Source organism: Dendrobates tinctorius, unplaced genomic scaffold (genome assembly GCF_039654945.1).
Source record: "Dendrobates tinctorius isolate UK_male_01 unplaced genomic scaffold, ASM3965494v1 ptg000182l, whole genome shotgun sequence".
NCBI classification, from domain to species: domain Eukaryota; kingdom Metazoa; phylum Chordata; class Amphibia; order Anura; family Dendrobatidae; genus Dendrobates; species Dendrobates tinctorius.
In genome coordinates this window covers 1,399,673-1,414,359 of record NW_027361849.1, presented here as the reverse complement: position 1 = coordinate 1,414,359, position 14,687 = coordinate 1,399,673, and the positions used below count along the sequence as shown (strand labels likewise).

The following is a 14,687-nucleotide window of genomic DNA, read 5'->3' as shown; positions in this document are numbered from 1 at the left end:
ACCAGACCTGCACTACAACACCCAGCAGGGTCAGACAATGAGAGTACCAGACCTGCACTACAACACCCAGCGGGGTCAGATAATGAGAGTACCAGACCTGCACTACAACACCCAGCAGGGTCAGACAATGAGAGTACCAGACCTGCACTACAACACCCAGCAGGGTCTAATAATGAGAGTACCAGACCTGGACCACAACACCCAGCAGGGTCAGATAATGAGAGTACCAGACCTGCACTACAACACCCAGCAGGGTCAGACAATGAGAGTACCAGACCTGCACTACAACACCCAGCAGGGTCAGACAATGAGAGTACCAAACCTGCACTACAACACCCAGCAGGGTCAGATAATGAGAGTACCAGACCTGCACTACAACTCTCAGCAGGGTCAGACAATGAGAGTACCAGACCTGCACTACAACACCCAGCATGGACAGATAATGAGAGTCCCAGACCTGCACTACAACACCCAGCAGGGTCAGATAATGAGAGTACCAGACCTGCACTACAACACCCAGCAGGGTCAGACAATTAGAGTACCAGACCTGCACTACAACACCCAGCATGGACAGATAATGAGAGTCCCAGACCTGCACTACAACACCCAGACGTCCAGGAGTTGCTCATGGGGGTACTCTGCTAACCAGCATCTTACCTTGGCCCCGCTCCTCAGTGGTACTCTCATTATCTGACCCTGCTGAGAGTTGTAGTGCAGGTCTGGGACTCTCATTATCAGACCCTGCTGGGTGTTGTAGTGCAGGTCTGGGACTCTCATTATTAGACCTTGCTGGGTGTTGTAATGCAGGTCTGGTACTCTTTGTCTGACCCTGCTGGGTGTTGTAGTGCAGGTCTGGTACTCTCAGTATCTGACCCTGCTGGGTGTTGTAGTGCAGGTCTGGTACTCTCATTATTAGACCCTGCTGGGTGTTGTAATGCAGGTCTGGTACTCTCATTATCTGACCCTGCTGGGTGTTGTAGTGCAGGTCTGGTACTCATTGTCTGACCCTGCTGGGTGTTGTAGTGCAGGTCTGGTACTCTCAGTATCTGACCCTGCTGGGTGTTGTAGTGCAGGTCTGGTACTCTCATTATCTGACCCTGCTGGGTGTTGTAGTGCAGGTCTGGTACTCTCATTGTCTGACCCTGCTGGGTGTTGTAGTGCAGGTCTGGTACTCTCATTGTCTGACCCTGCTGGGTGTTGTAGTGCAGGTCTGGTACTCTCAGTATCTGACCCTGCTGGGTGTTGTAGTGCAGGTCTGGTACTCTCAGTATCTGACCCTGCTGGGTGTTGTAGTGCAGGTCTGGTACTCTCATTGTCTGACCCTGCTGGGTGTTGTAGTGCAGGTCTGGTACTCTCATTATCTGACCCTGCTGATAGTTGTAATGCACTACAACACCCAGCAGGGTCAGATAATGACTGTCCCAGACCTGCACTACAACACCCAGCAGGGTGTAATAATGAGAGTACCAGACCTGGACCACAACACCCAGCAGGGTTTGGTAATGAGAGTACCAGACCTGGACCACAACACCCAGCAGGGTCAGACAATGCGAGTCCCAGACCTGCACTACAACACCCAGCAGGGTCAGATAATGACAGTCCCAGACCTGCACTACAACACCCAGCAGGGTCAGACAATGCGAGTCCCAGACCTGCACTACAACACCCAGCAGGGTCAGATAATGAGAGTCCCAGACCTGCACTACAACACCCAGCAGGGTCAGATAATGAGAGTCCCAGACCTGGACCACAACACCCAGCAGGGTCAGACAATGAGAGTCCCAGACCTGCACTACAACACTCAGCAGGGTCAGATAATGACTGTCCCAGACCTGCACTACAACACCCAGCAGGGTCAGACAATGAGAGTACCAGACCTGCACTACAACTCTCAGCAGGGTCAGACAATGAGAGTACCAGACCTGCACTACAACTCTCAGCAGGGTCAGACAATGAGAGTACCAGACCTGCACTACAACACCCAGCATGGCCAGATAATGAGAGTACCAGACCTGCACTACAACACCCAGCAGGGTCAGATAATGAGAGTCCCAGACCTGCACTACAACACCCAGACGTCAAGGGGTTGCTCATGGGGGTATTCTGCTAACCAGCATCTTACCTCGGCCCCGCTCCTCAGTGGTCTCGCTAGATGAGGGGTTTGGTACATGGCAGCCGCCCCGGGTCTCCTCGCCGGCTCGTACACCATCGCCCTGAAGTGTTGAGGAACCTGAAAAACCACCGGCGGATTATTAGACTAAAAGGACAGGAATAATATAAACACCTCTCCCCTTCCTCGTCCACTTCCTTATCTCCTCCTCATCCCCCCCTCGGTCCCTTCCTCGTCCCCACCTCATCCCCTTCCTCGTCCCCCCCCTCGATCCCTTCCTCATCCCCCCCTTGGTCCCTTCCTCTTCCTTCTCGGTCACTTCCTTTACATTAAGATGGTGTGGACAATAAAGAAAGGATAACTTCAATGTTGCGCCCCCAACACAATACCTGCGCAGTGGTCCGCACCCCGCACCTGCTACAGAAGGTGGCGTCATTTCTCACTGACATCACTTCCCATTGTGATCTCCCTCGAGATCGTACACAGTGCAGTGACACACGGTGCACCACAGACGTTACTTCAGACAAAGTGGAGCACACGACTCACCACGGACATCACTTCAGGACACGGTGGAGAACATGCCAAACCATGGACGTCACTTCCCGCACCACGAATGTCACTTCAGACACGGTGGAGAACATGCCAAACCATGGACGTCACTTCCCGCACCACGAATGTCACTTCAGGCACGGTGGAGCCCATGGGGCACTACAGACATCACTTCAGACATGGTGGAGCACATGGCGCACCACAGACATCACTTCAGACATGGTGGAGCACATGGCGCACCACAGACATCACTTCAGACATGGTGGAGCACATGGGGCACTACGGACGTTATTTCAGACAAGATGGAGAACACGCCGAACCACGAACGTCACTTCAGACACGGTGGAGCCCATGCCACACCACGGACATCACTTCTTACATGGTGGCGCACTACAGCCATCATTTCAGACATGGTGGAGCACACGGTGCACCACAGACGTCACTTCAGACACGGTGGAGCCCATGGGGCACTACGGACGTCACTTCAGACACGGTGGAGTACACACCGAACCACGGATGTCACTTCAGACACGGTGGAGTCCACAGCACACCATGGACGTCACTTCAGACCGTGACGCTAGTCACTTCTCACGGCCAAGCCATGAGTCAGAGTGGTCAAGGAGTCCAAGGTCAGAAGCCAGGAGGGTACGTCAGAAACAGAAGGAAGTGACAAAAGCGTAGTCAGGTAACGTTGCGAGGTCAGAGTACAGGGAGGTTAACGGATCAGAGCTGAAGGGGTTAAACAGGCGGATGGTCAGAATAAAGTCCAAAGTCAGGCAACAGATCAAGCATATAGAACTCAAAGCGCAGGAAAGCACAGACCTCACAAGATGAATGTACGTCTGGCAGTGGTCTGGGAGAAGCGGCTTAGTTAAGAAGCATGGCCATTAACTGGAATAATGAACACATGGGACAGCCGACGCCCCGCAGTCACAGACTGGCTAGTCGAGCTGTCAATAAACACACTGACAGCTCAGCATGCCCCTGAACCAGACTGGACAGTCATGCTGTCAATAACAGTACTGACAGCTTCAGCACTCCCCTGTACTGGATTGGACGGCTGAGCTGTCAGCAACTGCATTCCAGACACCCTGAGGGGTGGAACCGTGACACAGACAGGGTGGAGTCCACGGTTCACCACAGACATCACTTGAGACGCGGTGGAGCCCATAGTGTACCACAGACATCACCTCAGACGCGGTGGAGCCCATAGTGTACCACATACGTTACTTCAGACACGGTGGAGCACATGGCGCACTACGGACATCTCTTCAGACACGGTGGAGTCCACAGCTCACCACAGACATCACTTCAGACACGGTGGAGAACATGCCAAACCATGGACGTCACTTCCCGCTCCACGAATGTCACTTCAGACACGGTCGAGAACATGCCAAACCATGGACGTCACTTCCCGCACCACGAATGTCACTTCAGACACGGTGGAGCCCATGGGGCACTACGGACATCACTTCAGACATCACTTCAGACATGGTGGCGCACTACAGACATCACTTCAGACATCACTTCAGACATGGTGGAGCACATGGTGCACCACAGACATCACTTCAGACATGGTGGAGCACATGGGGCACTACGGATGTTATTTCAGACAAGATGGAGCACACGCCGAACCACGGACGTCACTTCAGACACGGTGGAGCCCATGTCACACCACGGACATCACTTCAGACATGGTGGCGCACTACAGCCATTATTTCAGACATGGTTGTGCACACGGTACACCACAGACGTCACTTCAGACACGGTGGAGCCCATGGGGCACTACGGACGTCACTTCAGATACGGTGGAGTACACACCGAACCACGGACTTCACTTCAGACAAGGTGGAGCACAAGCCGAACCACAAGCCGAACCACGGACGTCACTTCAGACAAGGTGGAGCACACGCCGAACCACGGACGTCACTTCAGACAAGGTGGAGCACACGCCGAACCACGGACGTCACTTCAGACAAGGTGGAGCACACACCGAACCACGGATGTCACTTCAGACAAGGTGGAGCACACGCCGAACCACGGACGTCACTTCAGACAAGGTGGAGCACACGCCGAACCACGGACGTCACTTCAGACAAGGTGGAGCACACGCCGAACCACGGACGTCACTTCAGACAAGGTGGAGCACACGCCGAACCACGGACGTCACTTCAGACACAGTGGAGAACATGCCAAACCATGGACGTCACTTCCCGCACCACGAATGTCACTTCAGACACGGTGGAGCCCATGGGGCACTACAGACATCACTTCAGACATGGTGGCGCACTACAGCCATCATTTCAGACATGGTGGAGCACACGGTGCACCACAGACGTCACTTCAGACACGGTGGAGCCCATGGGGCACTACGGACGTCACTTCAGACACGGTGGAGTACACACCGAACCACGGACGTCACTTCAGACAAGGTGGAGCACACGCCGAACCACGGACGTCACTTCAGACACGGTGGAGCACACGCCGAACCACGGACGTCACTTCAGACACGGTGGAGCACACGCCGAACCACGGATGTCACTTCAGACACGGTGGAGTCCACAGCAAACCATGGACATCACTTCAGACCGTGACGCTAGTCACTTCTCACGGCCAAGCCATGAGTCAGAGTGGTCAAGGAGTCCAAGGTCAGAAGCCAGGAGGGTACGTCAGAAACAGAAGGAAGTGACAAAAGCGTAGTCAGGTAACGTTGCGAGATCAGAGTACAGGGAGGTTAACGGATCAGAGCTGAAGGGGTTAAACTGGCGGATGGTCAGAATAAAGTCCAAAGTCAGGCAACAGATCAAGCATATAGAACTCAAAGCGCAGGAAAGCACAGACCTCACAAGATGAATGTACGTCTGGCAGTGGTCTGGGAGAAGCGGCTCAGTTAAGAAGCATGGCCATTAACTGGAATAATGAACACATGGGACAGCTGACGCCCCGCAGTCACAGACTGGCTAGTCGAGCTGTCAATAAACACACTGACAGCTCAGCATGCCCCTGAACCAGACTGGACAGTCATGCTGTCAATAACAGTACTGACAGCTTCAGCACGCCCCTGTACTGGATTGGACGGCTGAGCTGTCAGCAACTGCATTCCAGACACCCTGAGGGGTGGAACTGTGACACAGACAGGGTGGAGTCCACGGTTCACCACAGACATCACTTGAGACGCGGTGGAGCCCATAGTGTACCACAGACATCACTTCAGACGCGGTGGAGCCCATAGTGTACCACATACGTTACTTCAGACGCGGTGGAGCCCATAGTGTACCACATACATTACTTCAGACACGGTGGAGTCCACGGCTCACCAGACATCACTTCAGACGCGGTGGAGCCGATAGCGTACCACATACGTTACTTCAGACACGGTGGAGCACATGGCGCACTACAAACGTCTCTTCAGACACGGTGGAGTCCACGGCTCACTACACACACTCTTCAGACACGGTGGAGTCCACGGCTCACTACAGACATCACTTCAGACACGGTGGAGCCCACAGCGTACCACATACGTTACTTCAGACACGGTGGAGCACATGGCGCACTATGAAAGTCTCTTCAGACACGGTGGAGTCCACGGCTCACTACAGACATCACTTCAGACACGGTGGAGCCCATAGCGTACCACATACGTTACTTCAGACACGGTTGAGCACATGGCGCACTACGAACGTCTCTTCAGACATGGTGGAATCCACGGCTCACTACAGACATCACTTCAGACACGGTGGAGCCCATAGTGTACCACATACGTTACTTCAGACACGGTGGAGCCCATAGAGTACCACATTCGTTACTTCAGACACGGTGGAGTCCACGGCTCACTACAGACATCACTTCAGACACGGTGGAGCCCATAGCGTGCCACATACGTTACTTCAGACACAGTGGAGCACATGGCGCACTACGGACGTCTCTTCAGACACGGTGGAGTCCACGGCTCACTACAGCCATCACTTCAGACACGGTGGAGCCCATAGCGTACCACATACGTTACTTCAGACACGGTGGAGCACATGGCGCACTACGAACGTCTCTTCAGACACGGTGGAGTCCACGGCTCACTACAGACATCACTTCAGACACGGTGGAGCCCATGGGGCACTATGGACGTCACTTCAGACACGGTGGAGTACACACCGAACCACGGATGTCACTTCAGACACGGTGGAGTCCACAGCACACCATGGACGTCACTTCAGACCGTGACGCTAGTCACTTCTCACGGCCAAGCCATGAGTCAGAGTGGTCAAGGAGTCCAAGGTCAGAAGCCAGGAGGGTATGTCAGAAACAGAAGGAAGTGACAAAAGCGTAGTCAGGTAACGTTGCGAGGTCAGAGTACAGGGAGGTTAACGGATCAGAGCTGAAGGGGTTAAACAGGCGGATGGTCAGAATAAAGTCCAAAGTCAGGCAACAGATCAAGCATATAGAACTCAAAGCGCAGGAAAGCACAGACCTCACAAGATGAATGTACGTCTGGCAGTGGTCTGGGAGAAGCGGCTCAGTTAAGAAGCATGGCCATTAACTGGAATAATGAACATATGGGACAGCCGACGCCCCGCAGTCACAGACTGGCTAGTCGAGCTGTCAATAAACACACTGACAGCTCAGCATGCCCCTGAACCAGACTGGACAGTCATGCTGTCAATAACAGTACTGACAGCTTCAGCACGCCCCTGTACTGGATTGGACGGCTGAGCTGTCAGCAACTGCATTCCAGACACCCTGAGGGGTGGAACCATGACACAGACAGGGTGGAGTCCACGATTCACCACAGACATCACTTGAGACGCGGTGGAGCCCATAGTGTACCACATACGTTACTTCAGACACGGTGGAGCACATGGCGCACTACGGACATCTCTTCAGACACGGTGGAGTCCACAGCTCACCACAGACATCACTTCAGACACGGTGGAGAACATGCCAAACCATGGACGTCACTTCCCGCACCACGAATGTCACTTCAGACACGGTCGAGAACATGCCAAACCATGGACGTCACTTCCCGCACCACGAATGTCACTTCAGACACGGTGGAGCCCATGGGGCACTACGGACATCACTTCAGACATGGTGGCGCACTACAGACATCACTTCAGACATGGTGGAGCACATGGCGCACCACAGACATCACTTCAGACATGGTGGAGCACATGGGGCACTACGGACGTCACTTCAGACATGGTGGCGCACTACAGCCATTATTTCAGACATGGTGGAGCACACGGTGCACCACAGACGTCACTTCAGACACGGTGGAGCCCATGGGGCACTACGGACGTCACTTCAGACACGGTGGAGTACACACCGAACCACGGACTTCACTTCAGACAAGGTGGAGCACAAGCCGAACCACGGACGTCACTTCAGACAAGGTGGAGCACACGCCGAACCACGGACGTCACTTCAGACAAGGTGGAGCACACGCCGAACCACAGACGTCACTTCAGACAAGGTGGAGCACACGCCGAACCACAGACGTCACTTCAGACAAGGTGGAGCACACGCCAAACCACGGACGTCACTTCAGACAAGATGGAGCACACGCCGAACCATGGACGTCACTTCAGACACAGTGGAGAACATGCCAAACCATGGACGTCACTTCCCGCACCACGAATGTCACTTCAGACACGGTGGAGCCCATGGGGCACTACAGACATCACTTCAGACATGGTGGCGCACTACAGCCATCATTTCAGACATGGTGGAGCACACGGTGCACCACAGACGTCACTTCAGACACGGTGGAGCCCATGGGGCACTACGGACGTCACTTCAGACACGGTGGAGTACACACCGAACCACGGACGTCACTTCAGACAAGGTGGAGCACACGCCGAACCACGGACGTCACTTCAGACACGGTGGAGCACACGCCGAACCACGGACGTCACTTCAGACACGTTGGAGCACACGCCGAACCACGGACATCACTTCAGACATGGTGGCGCACTACAGCCATTATTTCAGACATGGTGGAGCACACGGTGCACCACAGACGTCACTTCAGACACGGTGGAGCCCATGGGGCACTACGGACGTCACTTCAGACACGGTGGAGTACACACCGAACCACGGACTTCACTTCAGACAAGGTGGAGCACAAGCCGAACCACGGACGTCACTTCAGACAAGGTGAAGCACACGCCGAACCACGGACGTCACTTCAGACAAGGTGGAGCACACGCCAAACCACGGACGTCACTTCAGACAAGATGGAGCACACGCCGAACCATGGACGTCACTTCAGACACAGTGGAGAACATGCCAAACCATGGACGTCACTTCCCGCACCACGAATGTCACTTCAGACACGGTGGAGCCCATGGGGCACTACAGACATCACTTCAGACATGGTGGCGCACTACAGCCATCATTTCAGACATGGTGGAGCACACGGTGCATCACAGACGTCACTTCAGACACGGTGGAGCCCATGGGGCACTACGGACGTCACTTCAGACTCGGTGGAGTACACACCGAACCACGGACGTCACTTCAGACAAGGTGGAGCACACGCCGAACCACGGACGTCACTTCAGACACGGTGGAGCACACGCCGAACCACGGACGTCACTTCAGACACGGTGGAGCACACGCTGAACCACGGACGTCACTTCAGACACGGTGGAGCACACGCCGAACCACGGACGTCACTTCAGACACGGTGGAGCACACGCCGAACCACGGATGTCACTTCAGACAAGGTGGAGTCCACAGCAAACCATGGACATCACTTCAGACCGTGACGCTAGTCACTTCTCACGGCCAAGCCATGAGTCAGAGTGGTCAAGGAGTCCAAGGTCAGAAGCCAGGAGGGTACGTCAGAAACAGAAGGAAGTGACAAAAGCGTAGTCAGGTAACGTTGCGAGATCAGAGTACAGGGAGGTTAACGGATCAGAGCTGAAGGGGTTAAACAGGCGGATGGTCAGAATAAAGTCCAAAGTCAGGCAACAGACCAAGCATATAGAACTCAAAGCGCAGGAAAGCACAGACCTCACAAGATGAATGTACGTCTGGCAGTGGTCTGGGAGAAGCGGCTCAGTTAAGAAGCATGGCCATGAACTGGAATAATGAACACATGGGACAGCCGACGCCCCGCAGTCACAGACTGGCTAGTCGAGCTGTCAATAAACACACTGACAGCTCAGCATGCCCCTGAACCAGACTGGACAGTCATGCTGTCAATAACAGTACTGACAGCTTCAGCACGCCCCTGTACTGGATTGGACGGCTGAGCTGCCAGCAACTGCATTCCAGACACCCTGAGGGGTGGAACTGTGACACAGACAGGGTGGAGTCCACGGTTCACCACAGACATCACTTGAGACGCGGTGGAGCCCATAGTGTACCACAGACATCACTTCAGACGCGGTGGAGCCCATAGTGTACCACATACGTTACTTCAGACGCGGTGGAGCCCATAGTGTACCACATACGTTACTTCAGACGCGGTGGAGCCCATAGTGTACCACATACGTTACTTCAGACACGGTGGAGTCCACGGCTCACTACAAACGTCTCTTCAGACACGGTGGAGTCCACGGCTCACTACAGACATCACTTCAGACACGGTGGAGCCCATAGCGTACCACATACGTTACTTCAGACACGGTGGAGCACATGGCGCACTACAAACGTCTCTTCAGACACGGTGGAGTCCACGGCTCACTACAGACATCACTTCAGACACGGTGGAGCCCATAGCGTACCACATACGTTACTTCAGACACGGTGGAGTCCACGGCTCACTACAGATATCACTTCAGACACGGTGGAGCCCATAGCGTACCACATACGTTACTTCAGACTCGGTGGAGCACATGGCGTACCACATACGTTACTTCAGACGCGGTGGAGCCCACGGCTCACTACAGACATCACTTCAGACACGGTGGAGCCCATAGCGTACCACATACGTTACTTCAGACATGGTGGAGCACATGGCGCACTACGAACGTCTCTTCAGACACGGTGGAGTCCACGGCTCACTACAGACATCACTTCAGACACGGTGGAGCCCATAGCGTACCACATACGTTACTTCAGACACGGTGGAGTCCACGGCTCACTACAGATATCACTTCAGACACGGTGGAGCCCATAGCGTACCACATACGTTACTTCAGACTCGGTGGAGCACATGGCGTACCACATACGTTACTTCAGACACGGTGGAGTCCACGGCTCACCAGACATCACTTCAGACGCGGTGGAGCCGATAGCGTACCACATACGTTACTTCAGACACGGTGGAGCACATGGCGCACTACGGACGTCTCTTCAGACACGGTGGAGTCCACGGCTCACTACAGACATCACTTCAGACACGGTGGAGCCCATAGCGTACCACATACGTTACTTCAGACACGGTGGAGCCCATAGCGTACCACATACGTTACTTCAGACACGGTGGAGCACATGGCGCACTATGAACGTCTCTTCAGACACGGTGGAGTCCACGGCTCACTACAGACATCACTTCAGACACGGTGGAGCCCATAGTGTACCACATACGTTACTTCAGACACGGTGGAGCACATGGCGCACTACGAACGTCTCTTCAGACACAGTGGAGCACATGGCGCACTACGGACGTCTCTTCAGACACGGTGGAGTCCACGGCTCACTACAGACATCACTTCAGACACGGTGGAGCCCATAGCGTACCACATACGTTACTTCAGACACGGTGGAGCACATGGCGCACTACGGACGTCTCTTCAGAGACGGTGGAGTCCACGGCTCACTACAGACATCACTTCAGACACGGTGGAGCCCATAGTGTACCACATACGTTACTTCAGACACGGTGGAGCCCATAGCGTACCACATTCGTTACTTCAGACACAGTGGAGCACATGGCGCACTACGGACGTCTCTTCAGACACGGTGGAGTCCACGGCTCACTACAGACATCACTTCAGACACGGTGGAGCCCATAGCGTACCACATACGTTACTTCAGACACGGTGGAGCACATGGCGCACTACGAACCTCTCTTCAGACACGGTGGAGTCCACGGCTCACTACAGACATCACTTCAGACACGGTGGAGCCCATAGTGTACCACATACGTTACTTCAGACACGGTGGAGCCCATAGCGTACCACATACGTTACTTCAGACACGGTGGAGCACATGGCGCACTACGGACATCTCTTCAGACACGGTGGAGTCCACGGCTCACCACAGACATCACTTCAGACGCGGTGGAGCAAACGGCGCACCAAGGACATCACTTCAGACAGGGTGGAGCCCATGGCGCACCACGGACATCACAAGGCACTCACTGCTGAGGCCAATCGGGACCGAGCCAGCACTGAGACGGTACCCCGGATTGAGAGTGACAAGAGATCCATTTCCCCTAAACCGGTCCCGCGGTCCAGCCGTGCCACAGCTATTAGGTGTTGGCGGTGCCAAAGGCCAGGATGTGTGGCCGTCAACTGCCCCTTGAATCCATGGACTGTGGGTTTACTCGCCATAAGTCGATGTACACCCAGGCCATTTTCACGGCGGATCCGTTCGTCCCAGCAGGTGAACCGCATCTGTGCCAGGTGAGTGTCAACGGAGTCCAGGCCGAGGCCCTCCTGGACTCAGGGAGCTTAGTGACACATGTGCATGGGTCATTAATCTCGGGCTTAGAATCCACTAGGTAAAAGGTGGGTGTTGTGAGTATTCATGGTGAACTCCCCATCACACGACAGTGGAGGTTACATTTTTTACTCCATGCAGGTAGGTTAAACAACTGGGGGGGTAGTGAAGACCCTTCCTTACGAGGCTGGCCTGGGAAGGGACTTGCCCCTGTGGAAAAATAAAATTAACCCTCCCTGTGCAAATATTTTTCCGGGGGAAGAGCCAGAAGATCCCGACACAGGGATTCCCATAGGGAAAGAGTGTGAAACCGATAGGTTTCCCCTAGAGGTAATGGCAGGAGAGGTCGAAGAGACCCTGACAATCCCCGAGCTGGAAGTGCCCCAGGGAACTTTTGAGACAGCCCATCTACAGGATGCCACTGTGACCGGGGCACGGGAAAGAGTACTCAAGGTAAGCAGGGTGGTTCAGCAATTGGGTGCGGAATCGGTGTTCCCTCGTATGGTGGGTCAACCAGGAGTTACTCTATAGAACTGATAAAATCCGGGACAAGGTGGGGGAACAACTAGTAGTGCCCCAATCCTACCGTCGGGTGGTGCTCGAGATGGCTCACACCCACATACTGGGAGGGCACTTGCGGGCTAAAAAGACACAGGAACGCATATTACAGTGGGGTTTTTTTGGCCTGGGGTCTACGCCGAGGTGCAGAGGTTCTGTGAGACGTGAGAATGCCTCACCCACCGCAAATTTCTGAAGTCCACTGGTGCCTCTACCCATTATAGAGGTACCTTTTGAGCAGATTGCTATGGATCTGGTGGGGCCAATAGTATAAGCCACCCATGGCCACCAACATATATTGGTGGTAACAGATTATGCCACCCGGTACCCAGAGGCAATTCCACTTCGTCATACCTCGGCTACACTTATCTCGCAGGAGCTGTTTGCCATGTTCTACTGCCTTGGGCTACTTACGGAGATCCTTACAGATCAGGGGACTCCTTTTATGTCCAAGATGATAAAGGAACTGTGTAAACTGCTCAAAAAAAACACAAACAATTATACACGTCGGTGTACCATACACAGACCGATGGTCTAGTGGAAAGGTTGAACAAAACCCTAAAATCTATGCTAAAAAAAGTGGTCTGCAAGGATGGGAGGGCCTGGGACATGTTAATGCACTATTTAATGTTTGACCTCCTGGAGATACCATAGTCTTCAACAGCATTATCTCCATTCGAGCTTTTATAAGGTAAACATCCCTGGGGCCTGCTGGACGTAGCCAAAGACACATGGGAACAGGAGCCCATTCCCCATAAAAGCGTAATAGAGCACGCAGTGAGTATGCAGGACCGGAGCACAGCGGTGATGCTTGTAGTAAAGTAACATCTAGTGGATGCCCAGGCAGCGCAGAGCCGAGCCGTATATTACAAAGGCCAAGGTCAGGTCCAAGGGGATGGGGTGTTAGTCTTAGTCCCATCGCAGGAAGTAAGTTCATGGCCAAGTGTCAAGGGCTGTATGAAGTCTGGGAAAAGGTTGGGGAGGTGAATTACAGAGTATACCAGCACGAGAAGAGGAAACCCGAATAACTGTATCATATAAATCTGCTAAAAGCGTGGAAGGATCAGGAGTGTATGATTATGGATGTGACTCCGGTCGTATCATTTGGAGACCCTCCGACACCGGCCTGGGAGGAGGCCGAGAGAGAGGTAAAGATAAGCGATGCTCCCTCTAAACAGCAGCAACGGGAGGCTTGGAAATTAGTGCAGCAGAATAGGGACGTATTCTCAGAACTACCTGGTCGGACATTTGTGATCAAGCATGACAATGTAAGGGTAAGGGTGTGAATGAAATCGTATCGTATGCCAGAAGCCCGGAGGCAAGCCATCGTGAGTGGGGCAAGACAAATGCTTCACCTAGGAGTAATTGAGGGATCCAGGAGTGAATGGGCTAGCCCCAATGTAATAATCCTGAAGCCAGACGGTTATTACGGTTCTGTGACGATTTCTGAAAATTGTATCAAGTGTCAAAATTTGACCTTTATCCAAAGCCCCGGGTGGACGAGCTGATTGAGAGACAGGGAAGACCCATCAGTTAGCCACGCTCGATCTGACCAAGGGCAGGTGCCTCTGACAGAGACAGCAAAAGAAAAGACCGCCTTTATAACACCGGATGATCTCTATCACTATGTCGTCTTGTCTTCTGGGTTACATGGCAAGAAAATTGGTCATGGTTGGGTGGAACCCCCAGATGGAGGAAGTGTTAAAATCCATGAAGTTGGTGTTGTGCGGACAGCCCGTCGTCACCGACCCCAAATTCAAGAAAGGCTTTATCGCACAAACGAACGCCTCGGAGGTAGGCCTAGGAGAGGTTCTATCACAAGAGGTGAATGGAGAAGAACACCTACTTGAAACTTACCCGG

The 14,687-nt window shown here is 53.6% G+C and overlaps 1 protein-coding gene across 4 annotated transcripts in view; it reads right to left on the bottom strand.

Annotated features, from left to right (window-relative positions):
• Window positions 1–14,687, bottom strand: part of CFAP221 (cilia and flagella associated protein 221) — a 211,014-nt gene that overhangs the window by 16,768 nt on the left and 179,559 nt on the right. For all 4 annotated transcript variants that reach the window (XM_073551898.1, XM_073551897.1, XM_073551900.1 and 1 more), the window contains one exon: window positions 2,123–2,230. In XM_073551898.1, coding sequence (XP_073407999.1) covers window positions 2,123–2,230 — 108 coding nt within the window. The remainder of the gene's footprint in view (window positions 1–2,122; window positions 2,231–14,687) is intronic.